The 19,110-nt window shown below is 46.6% G+C and overlaps 1 protein-coding gene and 1 long non-coding RNA gene across 5 annotated transcripts in view; one reads left to right on the top strand and one right to left on the bottom strand.

The window, feature by feature from the left end:
* The window catches only part of ZNF584 (zinc finger protein 584), a 31,938-nt gene extending 17,825 nt beyond the window's left edge, over positions 1–14,113 (bottom strand). The window contains exons 1-3 of one of the 2 annotated variants that reach the window (XM_081274414.1): positions 12,919–14,100; positions 12,253–12,379; positions 8,168–11,147 (exon numbers count right to left, since the gene is read on the bottom strand). In XM_081274414.1, coding sequence (XP_081130540.1) covers positions 10,147–11,147; positions 12,253–12,379; positions 12,919–13,335 — 1,545 coding nt within the window. In that variant the 5' untranslated portion in view covers positions 13,336–14,100 and the 3' untranslated portion in view covers positions 8,168–10,146. Of the gene's footprint in view, positions 1–8,167; positions 11,148–12,252; positions 12,380–12,918 lie in introns of those variants that run through there. The other variant, XR_014019663.1, reaches the window with a different exon arrangement.
* Positions 13,184–19,110, top strand: LOC308637721. 3 transcript variants are annotated; one of them, XR_014019667.1, is made up of 3 exons: positions 13,184–13,309; positions 14,178–14,312; positions 18,615–19,110. It is a non-coding gene; the product is annotated as an uncharacterized lncRNA (long non-coding RNA). The 3 variants fall into 3 exon arrangements; XR_014019668.1 differs by lacking the exon at positions 18,615–19,110 and adding an exon at positions 16,443–16,576; XR_014019669.1 differs by lacking the exon at positions 18,615–19,110 and adding an exon at positions 14,979–15,133.

Genomic DNA, 19,110 nt, shown 5'->3' on the forward strand with positions numbered 1-19,110 from the left:
ACTTAGACTCCCAGCCCCATGCGGAGGATTCAAATGGCACGGATCAGCCTGCCTTCTCGCCGCCGCCGGCATTCCCTCCTAGTGGAAGCCCGGGAATTCCAGGAACGGTCGCACAGTGTGACGTCACTGGCGCCGACCAGGACAGTCCGCGATTTTTACTGGGACAGGGACAGAGATCACAGACAGTTTTCTTAGGACCTTCAAAGACAGTTGAATTAGATCCTGAAACTGGGCCAAAACAAATCCCTACTGGGATTTTCGGGCCGTTTCCTGAGAATACTGTAGGTTTAATTCTGGGGCGTGATAATTTGAAGGGAGCCATTGAAGTTATACCTGGTGTGATAGATTCAGAATTTAAAGGGCAATTATATGTTACTGTAAGATCCAATTATGCCCTAAGGCTCACCCCAAAGGATATTTTTGCTCAATTAATATTATTGCCTTGTGTCTCAGAAAGGCACCTGCCGGTAGATTCAGTTTCTAAACCGCCGGACAGAGTATATTGGTCCCAGTTGGTACGGCAAGAACGCCCTTTATTAAAACTTAGAATTAATAATAAAAATTTCCTAGGCATCATAGACACAGGGGCTGATAGCTCAGTATTGTCCAGTCGGTTTTGGCCTAGGAACTGGCCTTTACATGTAGCACCAACTAACCTAGAAGGAATAGGACAGGTTTCACAGCCTGCCCAAAGTGCCAACTATCTCCGTTGGGAAGATTCCGATGGGAACAGTGGAGTATTTAAGCCTTATGTGTTAGAGTCCTTACCAGCTAACCTATGGGGAAGAGATATTTTAGCCAAAATGGGATTGTTATTAGTTACTCCAAATTCTATAAGGTCAGTTGAGGAAGTTAATCAGAGGTATTTTCCTGGAGATGATAAGGAGAACTTTCAGGAAGAATATCTGTTTACAAGCCAGTCTCCACGACAAAGATTAGTAAATACTCCAGACCAAAATTTTTACTAGGGGCCCTGAGTACTTCCCCGATCCCTAAGACAGCTGAAAAAATCATGTGGCTCACAGAGGAGCCTATATGGATTTCTCAGTGGCCCATCTCAGGGGAAAAGCTTAAAATAATTCATAGATTAGTTGAGGAACAACTTCAGGCTGGTCATATTGAACCAACACTTAGTCCTTGGAACACCCCTATTTTTCTTATTAAGAAAAAGTCAGGGGGCTGGGGATGTGGCTCAAGCGGTAGCGCGCTCGCCTGGCATGCGTGCGGCCCGGGTTCGATCCTCAGCACCACATACTAACAAAGATGTTGTGTCCGCCGAGAACTAAAAAAATAAATATTAAAAATTCTCTCTCTCTCTCTCTCTCTCCTCTCTCACTCTCTCTTTAAAAAAAAAAAAAAAAGAAAAAGTCAGGAAATTGGAGATTACTACAGGATTTAAGGGCAATAAATCATGCAATTCAGCCTATGGGATCATTACAGCCAGGACTTCCCTCCCCCACAGCCATTCCTTTAAATTATAGCTTGATGGTAATAGATTTAAAAGACTGTTTTTTCTCTATAAGGTTACATCCTGAAGATTGTGAAAGATTTGCTTTCACTGTCCCAGCAATTAATTTTAAGGAACCTGTTAAAAGATATTGCTGGAAGGTACTTCCCCAGGGAATGCGTAATAGTCCTACACTGTGCCAAAAATATGTTGATCAAGCGATAGATCCCATTAGAAATAGTTTTCCTATTGCTTATATTATTCATTTTATGGATGATATATTATTGGCTCATGCTAATCCAGAAGTACTTTCAGAAATTTTTACTCAGTTAGAGACTTCGCTTACAGCAATGGGTTTATGTATAGCTCCTCAAAAAATTCAAAAGGTATCTCCTTTTCAATATCTAGGTCAGATAATTCAAGGGAGTACAATCCGTCCTCAAAAATCTTCAAATAAGAGTTAAGGAGTTACATACCCTTAATGACTTTCAAAAACTATTAGGAGATATTAACTGGCTAAGAACATCTTTAAAACTAACTACTTCTGAGTTAAGTCCTTTATTTCAGATATTACAAGGAAATCCTTCTCCAACCTCTCCACGTCAACTAACTTTAGAGGCCAAGGCAGCCTTAAAGAAAGTGGAAATTGCAATTAAAAATGCACAGCTTACTAGAATAGATCCTAAAGAAATAATGTATTTATTAACATTTCCAACTGAGCATACCCCAACAGGAGCCATATGGCAAAGATTAGGAGTTATTGAATGGATTTATTTATCTCACTCCCCTCAAAAAACATTAATTCCTTTTCATGATTCTATAGCTCAATTAGTAATTAAAGGTAGAAATAGAATTTTACAATTAATTGGATCTGAGCCTGATATCATAATTATTCCATTTTTTGTTCAACAGACTAATTGGCTTTTTCAAACTTCTAGCTCCTGGCAGATAGCCTTTGCAGATTTTCCTGGCCAGATAGATAGCCATTATCCTCGTGATAAGATTGTACAATTTGCATCATTAACATCACTTATTTTTCCAAAGATTGTACGTTCTCATCCAATAGAGGAAGCTTTATCGGTGTTCACGGATGGTTCCAACTCTGGTAAGGCAGGTTTCTTCAGCCGTGTTCACACAGAGGTAATACAAACTTTTTATACTTCTGCCCAAAGGGCAGAGATTCAAGCTCTGATTTGTGCCTTAGATTATTTTTCAAATGAGCCTATTAATATCTATTCTGACAGCTTATATGCAGTCGGAGTTACCAAAAATATTGAAACCTCAGTTATTGGGTTTACTTCATCACAGGAGTTATTTGAATTATTTCATAATTTACAAAAGACAGTGCTAATGCGAAAGTACCCATGTTTCATAGGACACATCCGTGCCCATACTAACCTTCCTGGACCTCTAGTTGCAGGTAATGACAAAATTGATAAATTAGTAGCCTTTTGTCAACAGATGTCTTCGTATGACTGTGCACTAGCTTCCCATTCCTTGCATCATCAAAATGCTTCTCGCTTACGTAAAAAATTTAGTATTACCAGAGAACAAGCTCGTCAGATTGTAAGCCAATGTCCTAAGTGTGTTATTCACACTCCATCTCTGCCATCAGGGGTAAATCCCCGTGGATTAAAACCAAATCAGATATGGCAAATGAATGTAACTCATATTCCTCAATTTGGTAAGCAATGTTATGTGCATGTCATATTGGACACTTATTCTAGATTTATTTTTGCCACAGCACATACTAAGGAAAATACTCAACATGTAATTTCTCATTGCTTAGCAGCTTTTTCCGTTTTAGGGTGCCCTATGCAGATTAAAACAGATAATGCTCCAGCTTATGTAAGCTCTTCTTTTCAACAATTTTGCCAAGAGTTTAAAATTAATCATAAAACAGGAATTCCTTATAACCCCCAAGGTCAAGCCATTGTAGAACGAGCTCATTTATCTATTAAGCTTCAATTACAAAAATTAAAAGGGGAGAATAAGATAGTGACTCCCCAAAATAGCCTTAATCATGCCTTGTTTGTTTTAAATTTTTTAAACTGTGACACAGAAGGTCACACTGCTGCTGAGAGGCAAATGTCTCCCTCAGTGACAGGCCCCTTAGGCAGAGTTCTGTGGAAAGATTTACAGACTGGTCAGTGGAAGGGTCCGGACCCGGTAATAACATGGGGCCGAGGCCATGCCTGTATCTTCCCAGAAGGTGCTTTCCGTCCTATTTGGGTGCCTGAACGTGCTATCAGACATGGAGGAGATAGAACCTAGACTCAAGCGACTGAGGATTGACCTGGAGGAGCCACTACCCAGAAGGAGGAGATATCGGAAAAAGATGAAGAAAGACCAGATTGAACCAGCCGAGAAGCTGATTTCGTGGAAAGATGTGAAGAAATTGACAACCCAGGCCTCCCAAATACTTCGACGCCTAGGAAAGAACAGGACCCCAGTCTTGATGGTAGCAACAGTAATTGCCCTACTGGGCTGTCAGGTAAAAGGGAATCAAGTAGACACTTATTGGACATATTTCCCAGATCCACCCCTGGTACACCCAGCTGTGTGGACTGGAGAATCTATTCCAGTATTTACTAATGACTCATTCATGATGGGAGGATTTACAGATACTCATATTACTCCCAATCATGTGACTAGATTTAATTATTCTGGCTACAGTGCCCAATTACCTTTATGTTGGACACATGATAAACATGCTGGCTGTCTGAAAGTATCATTTGAAGAAAAGACAGCAATTGGTAAACCTAGACTGACAAATAATTCTATTTATGGGGACTTAAAACCTAATACTAGATCAGTAATTAAGATGGGACTTTCCCATAACAAGCCAGTCATTTCTACAAAACCTCCACCGGTACCCCACTGTCCAAATAGTTCTACAATTGAAATTGGCACCTTTCCTAAATGGATGGATTGTGTAAATACCTTTCCTGTACAACATAAGGTGTCTAAAGCTAGTGGGTATATTTTAGACTGGTCTCCAAAAATTGATGAGACAATTACGAAGAAATTCTGCTGACACCTGCAGGATTTGTTAGTAATATTTTGACTTATAGTGAAGGAGGTGTTCAAAAAGATATTTGGCGTTTAATTGCTGCCTCAGAGTATTTACATTTTACAGATAAACCTTTACCAAAATTTGTCGGCAAGAACTGTAAAGAGGGATCTTGCTATGGCTTAAGAGCCTGTGTCCAATCTCCTTATGTCTTAATTATTGGAAATGTAAAAGTTAAATGGATGGAAGATAGATATATTGTTACTTGTAATAAGTGCAACCTAACCAATTGTATTACTAGGTATAATGGAGAAAAAGGAGTGCTGATACTTCATCAGCCCTCTTTTGTTTTATTACCTGCTAATATTTCAGAGCCATGGTATGCTGATGCTGGTTTACAAGTCTTGCAGCAAATTCATGCCCAGCTAACCAGACCTAAACGTGCTATTGGAGTCATAATTGTTGGTGTCTTAGCACTGGTCTCATTCATTGCCTCAACTGTCTCTGCATCTCTGACATTGTCTCAGAATATTCAGCATGCAAAATTTCTTAATAATTTAGCTCAAAGTACTTCCAAGGCTCTGCATAATCAAGTAAATATTGATGAAAGGATTGAGACTAAGTTAAACGCCTTAGAGGCGACTGTTATAAACATAGGTAATGAACTTTCAGCCTTAAAATTTAAGGAAAGGCTTAAATGCCATGCTAATTATAAGTATGTATGTGTTACAGCTGCCAAGTACAATGCTTCTCTCTGGGATTGGGAGAAGATTAAAAACCATTTATTAGGTATTTGGCAAAATAGTAATAATAGCTCGGATATTCTGGAACTTCATCACCATATCCAAGACATTCAAAATAATAGAGCTGATTTTTCAGATCCTTCTTCTTTGGCTAACCAAATATTGAAGGAGTTAAATGGATTCAACCCTGGAAATATTCTTAAACACTCCGCTTGGTACATTATTGGATTATTCTCTTTGCTGTTAATTCTCTTCTGTATTGTAACCATAGGATGGCAATTCTTCCAATCAAGAATCCAGGGACTCCAGAGAGTGAACCGCCGCCTCATTGTTAAGAAAAGAAAGGGGGGATATGTGGGGAGCCATTCTGACACATGATTGGGTGACTCCCGTTAAGGGCCTGAGGCGCTCTGGCTGTGTCGGAGCTATCCCGACCCTTTCCTGATGAGAGTGCCCATCCGTGTGGGGGTGTGCGTGACCACTGACCCCGGAGACCCAATCACTGACCCTGACCTTGGAGTGCAGCCCCCCTTCAACCTTCATTGGATGGAATTCTCCCCTGAATCTCTTGTTCCCCAAATAAAAGGCTACTCCCAGGCGTGTTCACTCTCTCTCTCTCCTGCTAGCCCAGAGTAATCCTCGCTGCCCTGCTGGGCGGCTGGAGGCGGGAACCAGGGAGGTGAGCCGTCTCGGACCTAGCAATATAAATAAGGTAACTGGTTTGTGTGTTTTATTTCGATCTCTTCTAACTAACTTTATGCCTAGAACCTCATTAATGAAACCACTGCGCAGGCCGCGTGGTAGACAATACAAATTTAATTCAACAAAATCTTTAAATTGGCTATACAGATGCATCTCAACCTAGGATGGGACTGTGTCCTGATAAACCCATTGAAAATATCATATTTCCCATGTGCTTTTCCTCTGTGGGGCCAGCTGTCTCCAGTACACAGCAATAATGCACACAGTGTGAGATCAGTATGTGAGAAGACTCAGGCTTGAGCTCAGGGAGAGGCATCTAGTACTTTCTTTCCATATGGTGCTCTTCTCTCTCCCTCTGAAGGGTTCAGCTGATGGTGGGGCTATGATATGGGCCCTGCATGGATCTTGCAGAATAACTAAACACTAGACAAATGTATTCTACCACACGGCCTGCGCAGTGGTTTCATTAATGAGGTTCTAGGCATAAAGTTAGTTAGAAGAGATCGAAATAAAACACACAGACCAGTTACCTTATTTATATTGCTAGGTCCGAGACGGCTCCCCTCTCTGGTTCCCACCTCTAGCCGCCCAGCAGGGCAGCGAGGATTACTCAGGGCTAGCAGGAGAGAGAGAGAGAGAGCGAACACGCCTGGGAGTAGCCCTTTATTGGGGAACAAGAGATTCAGGGGAGAATTCCATCCAATGAAGGTTGAGGGGGGCTGCACTCCAAGGTCAGGGTCAGTGATTGGGTCCTCAGGGTCAGTGGTCAGGCACACCCCCACACGGATGGGCTCTCTCATCAGGAAAGGGTCGGGAAATCTTCGACAGAGCCAAAGCGCCTCAGGCCCTTAACGGGAGTCACCCAACCACGTGTCAGAATGGCTTCCCACAACTAAACACTAGACAAATGTCCCTGAGGCCCACCTGTGTGCCAGGCCCTTGCCTGTTGACTGGAGTATACATATTCATCTCAAGCTGATGTGCAATAGAGAGAATTAACATACAGACCAAAGAATAGGAAAGTTACAGAAGCTAGGATTCTGAAGAACATTCAAGGGAGATGGCAGAAAGCAATGAACATTACTTCACATTGGTAGCTGGGAAGGCCTTTCCAAAGAGGTGAATTAGGAAATGACCTGAGCATTTGAGAGCAATGAGGTGAGATGAAAAAGGCAGGGCTTGAGGTCAAGAACTGGGTCATATGGCCCTGCAAGCTGGGGTGAGGTGTTTGGTTTATTCTAAGCCCAATGGGAAGAACTCACGGCACCACAGATTCAGGCTGGGGGAGCGAACACTGGGGACAGGCTGATGTGGCCGGGCAGGTGATGTGCTGTTGGTAGCTTCCTGGGATGGAGAAGGTCAATTCAGAATGCTAAGGTGTGAAGGACACATGGTTAGTCTTCATGCTAGAAGAGTGTGTTTCATCAGTGGGTGTGGAGACCAAGTTGGACTCTTAAGAGGCTCTACTATGGGACATGCATGGCAGGAGAGGGTGTGACTCATGTGGTGACCACTGCAGGGAGGACCACCATAGGCAAGACTTCCAGGACATTTGCATTCACTGTAAGCCCTGCATGCCTATAATTCCAGTTACCTGGGGGCTGAGGGACTGTCTTTTGCTGCCTGGGTCTCTGTAATAGAAGACCTACATCTGGGTACTTGTTTTTTTGGTTGTTGTTGTTTGGACAGGACTGAGGATCTGGGGATGGACACTCTGCCTCTGAGCTGCATTCTCAGCCCTTTTTGAGACAGGATCCCACTAAATTGCCCAGGTTGGCCTCGAACCTGTGTTCCTCCTGCCTCAGCCTTCTAAATGCTGTGCTCAGTACTTTATAAGAGGTTAAGGGCTGGGGTTGTGGTTCAGAGGTAGAGTGCTCGCCTAGCATGCGTGAGGCACTGGATTCGATCCTTGGCACCATATAAAGTAAAATAAAGACATTGCTTTATTTAAAAAGAAGGAGAAGGAGGAGAGACGTCAATTTAGCTCCCAGTTTTGGGGGTGAAAGTCTAACCAGGCAGCCCTATCTGGCCCCTGGTGAGTGCCTCATGATGGATGGCAGAAGAAATCACATGGTAAGGCAGGAAGCCAGGGACCAGATGGGCCAGTCTCACTTTTTACAAGAACTCACTCTGCTCTGGTGTAGAGCAGGCCTACATGCAGTTTGGAGTGTGGGAATGGTATGTGTAGCACGTGGTCCTGGGTGCTCCTGCTCTCTCCCAGACATGCCTTCCTGTGAAGGACAGCTACCGACAACACACAAGTTTAGCTGAACTGACATTTTATTTATCTTTTGAGGAAACAGTTTCCAATTTTTTTTAAATCACAAGACCCCACAATTTAGAAGATCTGACCCATATATTGATCCTACCATCTCTCTTCTTGGAGCTCTGGAGGGAAAGCCCTGCCACCATGGCTGAAAAACTGTGCAACGATGAAGGCCACAGTATCTGGAGACGCGGGAGCACTAGCTGCAGCACAGAAGCCACATCCCAAGATGACTGGGTCTTCCTTCTCTCAGTCCTAGGACAACAGCTCAAGGAGGCTAAGAATCAAAAACCTGGAGATTACGTACTGCCAGTGTTCCTGTCCACAGAGAACAGGCCTGCAATTCCTGGTGAGTTCTGGATCCCTCCCAGGAAACACAGTTGCTGGAATACTGTGTACGTGTACGTCTCCCTACGAGTGCCTCAGGCCCTCCAGTTTCCTAGACCCCATTTATATTACTTCCCTCAGTATTTCTGCACTCACTCACCTTACCCAACTGGTTTCATCTGGAACTTACCTACATATCCTAGATTTTAGAGATCTGACTTCTGAGCTGATTCTGCAAAAGTTTCTGAACAAAGCTGGAAGATATGGACAAATCCCTGGGAACAAGAGACCTTTTGCTGTCCTTAGACACACCGAGGCCCTCATACCAACCACTGCCTTCTTCAGGCTGAGCTCTGGACCCACAAATAAGCCAGACGGATTACAAGTCTTTCCCTAAAGGACTCAGGAACCAGTGCAAATGAGGCCAACCTCAACTACAGCTATTCTCTGCCATTCTCTTGTTGCCATGAGGGCAAGACAAAAAGTAGGGAGCCCCACAAAAGCGATTTGCTTCATTCATAGCACCATCTTTCCATACGAGGGATCAGAACCCCCAGAATGAAAGGTGTCAAACTTACTGCCCCTTATTCCAGAAGCAGCAGGAAGTAGCCTGTACCATGGTCTGGCAAGCACCACACTGATAGTGTTGATGGTTTCTGTGAGAATGGGAAATACCCCTGAGGAGGCCCAGCAGAGTCCAGCTCAGCGTCTCCTGGTCAGAGCTGGGTCACGTACTTGCCTAACCTGGCAAGGGAGGAAAAGTGGCCTGCTATGGGCTCTGCCACTGGTGATTCTCTTCTATCAAGGGAGGGGTCCTGAGGTCAGCTTTCCTGCACCAACTGGGTGACACATGCACACTGTGGGGACCTGCCAGGTGGTGGAGGGGAGATGACTTCAGTCACAACTGGCAATGATAACCATGTCAACAGCCCTGGGAAGGTCAGAGTGCAACGTAGCTCCCAAGAGCTTCCCACACACCTGGTACACATGGCCATCTCCCCGGGAACTGGTGGGACTTTCAAGGCTTGGCTTCCTTCAGTTAGCATCCTCATTAAGGTCATCATTTTTATTTTTTTATTTTTTAGTACCAGGGATTGAATTTGGGGCACTCGACCACTCAGCTGTATCTCCAGTCCTATTTGTATTTTATTTAGAAACAGGGTTTCACTGAGTTGCTTAGCACCTCGTCATGCCGAGGCTGGCTTTGAACTCATGATCCTTCTGTCTCAGCTTCCTGAGCCGCTGGGATTACAGGCATGTGCCACTGCGCCCAGCCCTTTTATATTTTTTTATTTGGAGACAGGGTCTCACTAAGTTGCTGAGGCTGACCTCAAATTTGCAATCCTCTGAGTTTACAGCCTCAGCAAAAAGCGAGGAACTAAGCAACTCAGTGAGACCCTGTCTCTAAATAAAGTACAAAATAGGGCTGGGGATGTGGCTCAGTGGCTGAGTGCCCCTGAGTTCAATCCCTGGCACTCCCCTCTCCAAAAAAAAAAAAAAAAATGTTGCGATCTTCCTGCCTCCTCTTCTCTGGTTGCTGGGATTACAGGTGTGCACCACCACCACCAGCACAAAGGCCATCTTGATCTCCTTTCTTGTGCTGAGCAAGGTGCCAGTGACTGAAGGCTTTCCCACATGCCCTGATCTCCTAAGGCCTTTCTCCAACATGAATTTTCTTATGCTGAAGGAGGGTAGAACTGTGTTTGAAAGCTTTCCCACATTCTGGGCATTCATAAGACCTCTCTTCAGTGTGGAATTGCTGGTGTCGGTTGCGGTAGGACCTGGTGGTAAAGGTTTTCCCGCACAGGCTGCACTCATAGGGCCGCTCTCCAGTGTGAACTTTCCAGTGCTGATACAGGCCAGAACGGGTCACATAAGTCTTCCCACATTGCTCACATTCAAAAGGCCTTTCTCCAGTGTGAACTCTCTGGTGAAGAATGAAGCTATTGTTATATTTGAAGAACTTCCCACATTCCCTGCACTCATAGGGCCTTTCTCCATTGTGAACTTTCCGGTGTCGGATGAGGGTGGACAGAACGCTGAAGGCTTTCCCACATTTGCTGCATTCATAAGGCCTTTCTCCAGTGTGAATCCTCTGGTGCAGAGCAAGTGCATCTTTGCGGCTGAAGGTTTTACCACATTCACTGCATTTAAAAGGTTTTATGCCTGTGTGAACCTTCTGGTGCTTCCTCAGTTTAGAAGGGTAACTGAAGGCCTTCCCACACTCATCACACACATGGGATGTTTCTCCAGTGTGAATTTTTCTGTGATTAATATGAGTTGATTTCTCCTCAAAGGCAGTTCTGCCTGTTTGGTACCTGAAAGGTTTCTCTTCAGAATGAGTTATCAAGTGGTCAAGGAGAGCAAAGGCCTTCAGGAAGCTTCTCCCACAGCTGCTGCACTTGAAGGGTTTCTGAGCAGCACAGACTCTCTGCTGCTGTCCACAGCTGGAGCTGGAGGGGAAGACTGCTCTGTGCCTAGTGCTCCTGCACAGCTTCCCAGGGGTGGCCTGGCGCTGGAGGAAGCCTGTGGTGACAGGGCCATCCTTCACAAACCTTTCATACACAAAAGGCTTCTCTGACAGGTCGACTCTGCAACTCTTCGCTTGCTTGGGAGGGGCATCCTCATCCTTCATTCTACACAGACAACCTGAAGTCAAGAAAAAGCCCGTTGCTGGAGTTGGGCTGGAAGGGAGGTACCTTCATCACCAGTGCACATCACACCTTCCCAGAAGGGACTCCAAAGAACTGCTATGAGTTGCTGGGAAAGGTCTAGAGGAAGAAAGCCTGGACAAGCAGAACTGGGCTCTACTGACCACAGAATCAGGAAGATCTGGATGGAGATGAGGACAGAAAATGGGGTGCCATGCAGGGAAGAAACCTGTGGTTACCAAGACACTTGTATCCAAAGGTTGTCAGCAGGGCCTTGGATGCTGGTGACAGTGAGCACTGTGAAGAGGCAGGTGTTTGTCCCAGCAAAACTGACTACGAAACAGCAGCTGGTCTTCAAAAAACATTTAAGGATATATACATATCTCACAGGCCACTAGGTGAGGTTATCTAAAGCCTGAGAGTCATGGTATGGAGAAGGCAAAACTGCACAGTGTTCCAAGCGAAAAGGAAGGAGGGAATAAGGTACAGTCACTGACCTCAACACAAAATGCCAGTGTACACAGGTATCCAGCATGCCATGAGCCTGTCAATGAAACCAAGACATCCCCCTGCTCCACCAAGGAATAAATTAACAAAAGAAGTTAAGTTTTGTACACTGAAAACTTAAGATGTTGAAAAACTAAAGAACTATACAAATGAGACGACACCCCACATTCTCTGATCTAGAAGACTTACGATGGAGTATTCCCCAGAATGAGGTACTGATTCAAGCTCATGCTCCGGCCTGGTCCAGGGAGGGCCCTATAAAATTTCTTGTGGAAAAAGAAAGCACACCTGGAGCAAGGAGGGACCTGTCCTCAGCAGTAAAAGGGCCAGAGAGTCAGAGGTGTGTGGGATTCGGGGGTCAAACAGTTGCCCCCCCAAATCCTGCTCCACTAGGCTCTGGAGCCACAGGTGTTTACAGGCTGCCAAGATGGCTGCTCAGAAAGAGGCAGAGAAAGGGCACAACCAGGCCTAGCTCTCACAAAACCTAAAACAGGGACCCTGGGAAGGAGCAGCCCCTGTGGTCCAGCTTTAGTATGGACAGAACTCGGGGGGAAAGGGCGAGGTGTCAGTGTGCTGGGGGTGCCTGGGAGACTTACCCAGTGAGCTAACGAGCGCAAGGTTCTCCAGCATCACATCACGGTACAGGCTCCTCTGGGTCACATTAAGGAGACCCCACTCCTCCCAGGAGAAATGCACGGCCACATCCTCAAACATCACCAGGCCCTACAAGGTGGATTCCACTGAGACTTGAGTCAACCAATGGTGGGGGAGATTTTTTTTTTTTTGACTTTGCACACATCCAGGTCCTCGCCCTGTGTCTCAAGTCACTCCCGGGCATTATTTTTCCTGTGAGCTCAACCTTCCCCCAACACACAGACCCTCATACCTCTCCTCTTCCCAGACCCCCACCTCAGAAGGATTCGGGGCCGGTGTCGCTGACGCTTCTGAACCCTGCGTCCGACCCACAGCTGCGACAGGTGCCAGCGGCCACACGCACAGGCCCCGCCCGATCTCACGCCGGCCGCTGGCCCTCTCGGACGCGCCACCTCCCCGCGCGGGTCCCCACCCCGGTCCAGGGCGCGGACTCCACCGCCGGGCCTCACCCGCTGCCTCTCCCTGGCGGCCGCGGCCCCGCTCCTGCCCGCACCGGGCCCCTCCCCTCCGGCACGGCGTCCTCGGGCACCGGACGCTGCCGGTCCCGGCGCTCACCTGCGCTGGGCCGGCCATGGGAACCAGTGCGCCACGTGGAAACCTCCCGTTACCTGCCCTCCAAAAGCCGGTCTCCCGCGCCCGAGCACGAGCGAGCCTTCCCGCCGGGCCCGGGCGGTCCCTCCCGGCGCGCGGTCCAGCTCGCCGGTGCCGAACCCGGCCGGCCCCACAGGCCGGAAGTCCCGCCCCGCCGCGCGGCCCTCGCCTGGGCGCCAGCGTCTCCTCAGTCGCACCCGGTGCCCCGAGATCGGCGCGCGGGGGTTGTCAAGGCGACAGAGGAGGGCGCGGACTACATTTCCCACCAGCCACCGCGCCGCGCGTCCGTCCGTCCGTCCGTCTGGGCCCCTCGGGGCCCAGGAGTGGGCCCGGCGGCTGCGCCCTGGACGGCGCTCCGGAGGCTCCCGAGCTTCGGAACCGGGAAACTCGGTCTTCGTGACTTGTGCGGTGAGCAGCTGCTCTTCAAAAAACATTTCAGGTCCCAGGTCCTGGAGGTCGCACTGCTGGGGTGTCGCCGGGTCGCCCCCTGGGCGTAGCGTCCGCTCAGAAAGTCTAGGCTTGGGGTCCCGGGCAGCAGAGGATCGGAGGAAGATCGGCGGTCGGTTCCCCGCAGCAAAAGCGACAAATGACCGCTGGTAGACAAGAGAGGGGTGCCAGGAAGTCTCCCCTGCGCTTGTCCTCAGCACAATAGGCTCCGAGCCTACCCCATTTCCAGACGTGGTGTCATTTCAGAATTGGGGTCTGTCGAAGGAGGGGTGGCACGTGGTTGAGTGTCTTTGGAGACAGGGTCTTGGATATATCAAAGTCAGGAGGCTGGCCCTAATTAAGACGTACTCATGGTCGTGGCCCTTGTCTCCTGGAAGGAGCAAGGCTCAGAGGAGCATCTGCCTGGGGCTGATGCTGAAGAACTGTGCACTCATGACTTCAGTGCTCACTGTTTTCCTCTACTTTTCCGGTGTTGCCCTTGGAAGTTGCCACTGGTGCTGGGATGAAGGCACTGCCACCTCCTATTCCTGTCAGCTACATGAGCATCCTCACACATTCTACCCTGGGGTCATGGGTGGTCAAGATTGGGGGTACAAGTCTAAATCTTCACAGCAGATGATGTCCAGCTCAGTCACTTTGTACAAAACTGCCTGTACTATCATGGTCAATTTTGGGTCTACTGTACTCTTCCTGGGCGTTTCTCCTGGACGTTCAGTTTGTGAAGTTCAGTGTTTTGCTCAATGTACAGCTTATTCCTACCCTCTGGTGTTTGTCACAGGGTGTATTGGCCTCTGCTGGGCAATATTCATAAAAATCTGTCACCCCCAAGGTCTGGCTGCTTCAACATTCCACTACCAAAATCAGCTGTGGCAGACAGGCCAAAAGGAGACCTGTCCCTGGTGACCATCCCTCAAGGTGGGTTGATCTCACATCTGCTTCCTGGTCCATGCCGTCTCAGATCTTGGTGAGTCCCTGACTCCTGATTTATTTTTCCATCCTCTTGACAGCTCTCTGAGTCTAGTCCCCTGGCTGTGCCCCTTCTCTCTTAGAGCTCAGCTGTGCAACATTCACCTTTCCTTAACTGTCCTGATCATACATCCTCTGATAATCCTTGCAGCCCTATTCCTCAGTGACACCTTATTGTCTCCAGTGGAGGTGGGCACAGGTGAAACTGCCCCAGCTCATGGTCAGTAGCCACGTACTGACATAGGTGGGTTGTCCCACCTGGACTGGACTTTCACCAGCTTATTCATACCCCACAGGATTGTCACCTTTAAGCTCCATGAGTTTACCCAACTGGAGTACAGTCAAAGGCACTGATTGATGATCTAGATAGAGTTGAAACCAGGGATAGCACGAGAGGTTCAGCTGTGGAGATTGCAAGTGGTGGGGGGAGTCTCCCTGGGGTCTTCTTATACTGGTACCTGAGCTGTCCTTCTCGTGTCTGAATGCCAAGGTCACTAGCCTTGCCAACTTTCAATCTTCCTCCTGATCTGCTGGACAGTCTACCTTCATACCTGCTTACTGATTCCTGTAACTGTCCTCTGACTTGTTTTTGGTACCGGGTATTGAACCCAGGAGCACTTTACCACTGAGTCCTTTTTTTTTTTTTTTTTTTTTTTTTTGATAGGGTCTTGCTAAGTTGCTGAGGCTGGCATTGAACTTGTGATCCTGCCAGAACCTTCTGAATCATGGGAGTTACAGGTGTTTACCACTGCATTCGGCTCTTACTGCCCAGTTCTAAGATGCTGGCCATCCCTTAACATGCTATGGACTGATACATATTTTTTTTTAATTTTTTAATATTTATTTTTTAGTTTTCAGCGGACACAACATCTTTGTTTTTGTATGTGGTGCTGAGGATCGAACCCGGGCCGCACGCATGCTAGGCGAGTGCGCTACCGCTTGAGCCACATCCCCAGCCCCTGATACATATTTTTTTATTTATTTATTTTTTTAGTTTTAGGTGGACACAATGTCTTTATTTTTGTGTGTGTTGAGGATGAAACCCAGTGTCCCGTGCATGCCAGGCAAGCGCGCTACCGCTTGAGCCACATCCCCAGCCCACTGATACCTATTTAGTCACTGAAAACTGGTAGTTCTGTGAAGTGAGTTTGTTCTGCCCCACCAAGGAGTAGGTCACATAGTGAGAGGCATCACACAGTTGGTCCTAAGCAGTGTCAGACAAGTTCCCACTCTTAACCAGGTTCTCTCTTGAGCCTGCATTCATGGCTGTTTGTCCTGCTTCCTGGTTCCTCACTTTGGTTTCACTTTTCCCACTTCACATTTCAGGCTGAGTGCTTCCCTAGAGACTACAGAGTCTTGCTAAAGAGGGGACAAGGTGACCCCTTCCTCTAAGGTGCTCCACTGGGCACTGGCTGCTGGTGACAGCCAAGCATTGTGAAGATGCTTGTGTCACAGGGTGGGTGATGCTCTCCTGTAATCCCAGCAACTCTGGAGCCTGAGACAGGAGGATCGTAAGCTCTAGGCCAACCTGGGCAACTTAGTGAGATCCTGCCTCAAAATAAAAAGGACTGGGGCTGTAGTTTGGTGGTAAACACCCCTGGATTCAATCCCCAGTACAAAAAAAAAAAAATCTCAATTGAACAGGGGGCTGATTTACATCAATTGTGACAGCCTTGCTAAGTCTTAAGTTCCTTGTGTGAAAATTAAAACAATTGGTAAAAATGGTACACTGAAACGCAATGGGAATATCTGGTTGGACCCAAATGAAATGAGTTCCCAAGGCCTCTGAGTCTGTCTTGCCAGCAGTAGTTTGCTCTTCAGTGTCTGAGAAAACTATCCCTGCTCTGCTTGAAAACCTGCGAGAAACTCACCTGGGGCACATGCCCATTCTCAGCAAGAGCCACATGACCTCCACCTAAGGCTGCTAGACCCATAACTAAGTTACATCTCAGCTTCTCGGGAGAGAAAAATGACTTCACATGGAGAAACTTCAAGACTGCCATTAATGCATCGGTGGGAAACTGGAAAATGTGTGAGATGGATTCTAAGGTCAAGGAGGGTGGAATTTAATAACAGGGCTGACATTGTTGCGATTTACTAAAATTTCCAATTTGATGTTCTTGCTCAGTTGCGGAAGGCTTAAGAACTGGACTCACTGGTGGCCTGGAGTCAGTGAGACAGAGACGACAGATCTTCCCTGGTGTGAAGTGGAGGGGAGGCCAGAGGCTTAGGACAGGCTTGCTGGACTGGATTCATCCCGTGAATTGTCTTGTGCTTCAGTCATTAGCTAAATACCAACATCTCTGCTGTAATCCCCAGAACCTGTGACTATGTTATTTTACATGGCAAAATTAATTTGCAGATGGGTTTAAGGTTGATAATCAGCTGCCCTTAAAATCCAGGATTGTATCCTGGATTATTCCTGTGGACCTTGGAAAGCAGAAGAGGAGCAGACTTGGTAGTATGTGCCTCTAGACCCAGCTGCTCAAGGATGTAGGCGACAGGATGGCTTAGCCCAGGAGTTCATACCTGGGCAACACTGTGAGACACCATCTCGAAAAAAGAACACAAGTGAAAAAGTGAGAGAGACAATAATTAAAGAAAAAAACAAAACTGAGGAGCGATTGAAAGCATGAGAGGAAACCGAATGGCCATTACTGACTCAAGACGGAGGAAGGGGACCACAAGCCAGAGAAGGCAGAGGCCTGTGGAAGGGGAGAACGGGGTGCACCGTGGGTGCCATGACTGACAGCAAAGGTCTATGGAATCGTCTCCTGCGTGATGCAGATAGTGCTGGAGATGACTGGACAGTGAGTCTGCAAGCAATTCTAGACCCCAAGAAGGAGGACACAGCCAGAACCAACCATCTCAATGTGGACTTTCAATGTGTAGAACCCTGCAGGTGTCCGACACGAATCTCAGAGAAATGGAAAATTAGGAAACAATTTTTACAAAGAAACAGAAGGCAGCATTGCTGGAGCACATGAAAAATGCTGGGCACAAAAAGCAGAATCTCCAAGCCAAACGAATACCAAAAAAAATTGCCCAGAGCATGATGCTTTGGCAAAAAAGATCCAGCATCATCCAGACAGGCACAAGACACTAAAGGAACTGGAGGCTCTGAGGAAAGAATCAGCACACCTTTCACAGACTCAAGAAAGCACTGGAGATAAGCTGGAATTGAAACAGAAACGGCCTCTCATTCTTCTCATACCCTCTACACCATTCAGCAAACCCTGGAAAATGACAAAAAGCTCTAAGACAGAAGCTCAGGAAACAAACATGGACAGGCTGATCCCCATTCCCAAGGGTACTGACAGAGCTTGGTGATCTTAAGTGTGTCCTAAGATATCAGAAGCTTGGTGGTGACATACTGTGCTCCTACATATTAATGATAATTAATATTAAAAATAAATGAGAACACAATTTATTTTAATATAAAGGAAAACAGCTTCAGTGTATATTTGTTTTATTGAAATGAATTTCTCATTTTTAAAAGATAGGCAGCAACACCCACAATCTTTTTTTTTTTTTTAAGAGAGAGTGAGAGAGGAGAGAGAGAGAAAATTTTTAATATTTTTTAGTTCTCGGCGGACACAACATCTTTGTTGGTATGTGGTGCTGAGGATAGAACCCGGGCCGCACGCATGCCAGGCGAGCGCGCTACCGCTTGAGCCACGTCCCCAGCCCCACCCCACCCCCCACAATCATTTAATAAAGGTCTTCAAACTAGATGTTTTTGCTCATTATTATTCCAGATAGTTTGTTTTTTGGTACTGGGATTGGACCCAGGGGCACTCAACCACGGAGCCACATCCTAGCACTTTTTGTGTTTTATTTAGAGACAGGGTCTTGATGAGTTGCTTAGGGCCTCACTCAAGTTGCTGAAGCTGGCTTTGAACTTGCAATCCTCTTGCCTCAGCCTCCTGATCTGCTGGGATTACATGCGCCACTTGGGTAGTTTTTAACTGGTAACATTGATTCCTTATAAAATAAGTTGAAGATGTGAGAAGGTGGCATTTCTAGGATGTATGTAAGAAGATGAGTCAACTTCTAGAAATCACCACTTTGGAAAATGAAGTCCATAAATAGGCTTCAGAGGGGCCACGAACCTGTGAAATTCTGTGCAAAATGTGTGTGGTGTGTGTTTGTTGTGGGAGAGATTCTTTGATGCTGAGAACCACTGAGTGGTATGACCAAGAGCAGCAAAGCAAATCCATCCATGTTCACCACTTCCTCTTTGAGGAATGTGGTTGTTAAATGTTTTCTTATGTGCTTTGTTTCAACTGTTTGTCTTTAGGACTATTTTAATCAAAAAATATTTGAGGTGAAAAAAAATGGTGAGAATGACCCTCGGGCTGGTGTCCAGCAAGGACATCAAGACCTTGTTGACAACCACTGGAAGCTGAACTCTGAATCCCAATGAGCAAGATGTCTTTCAGAGCCTCAGAAGGGAGTGCAGCCCTGCTGACACCTCAGTTTAATCCAGTGAACCCCGTGTGGGACTTCTGACCTCAGAAATAGAACTCTAAGGCACTACATCTGTGTTTTGTCTTAAGCTGTTAGATTTGTGCTGATTTGTTGTGGCAGCAATAGGAAACACATCACCATTCCCAACCATGCTCTACCAGAAGAGGAGGGAGGTCTCTTCCACTACTGTGATTGAGAAACTAAGAGAACTGCGGCCATGAAGATCTCTGTAGGCCAGTTATAACCAGAGATGCTGCCACTGGTGTGGTTCTTTTTTTTTTTTTTTTTTCTTTTTAATATTTATTTTTTAGTTCTCGGCGGACACA

Source organism: Spermophilus citellus, assembly GCF_964194105.1.
Source record: "Spermophilus citellus genome assembly, chromosome: 18".
Taxonomy (NCBI): domain Eukaryota; kingdom Metazoa; phylum Chordata; class Mammalia; order Rodentia; family Sciuridae; genus Spermophilus; species Spermophilus citellus.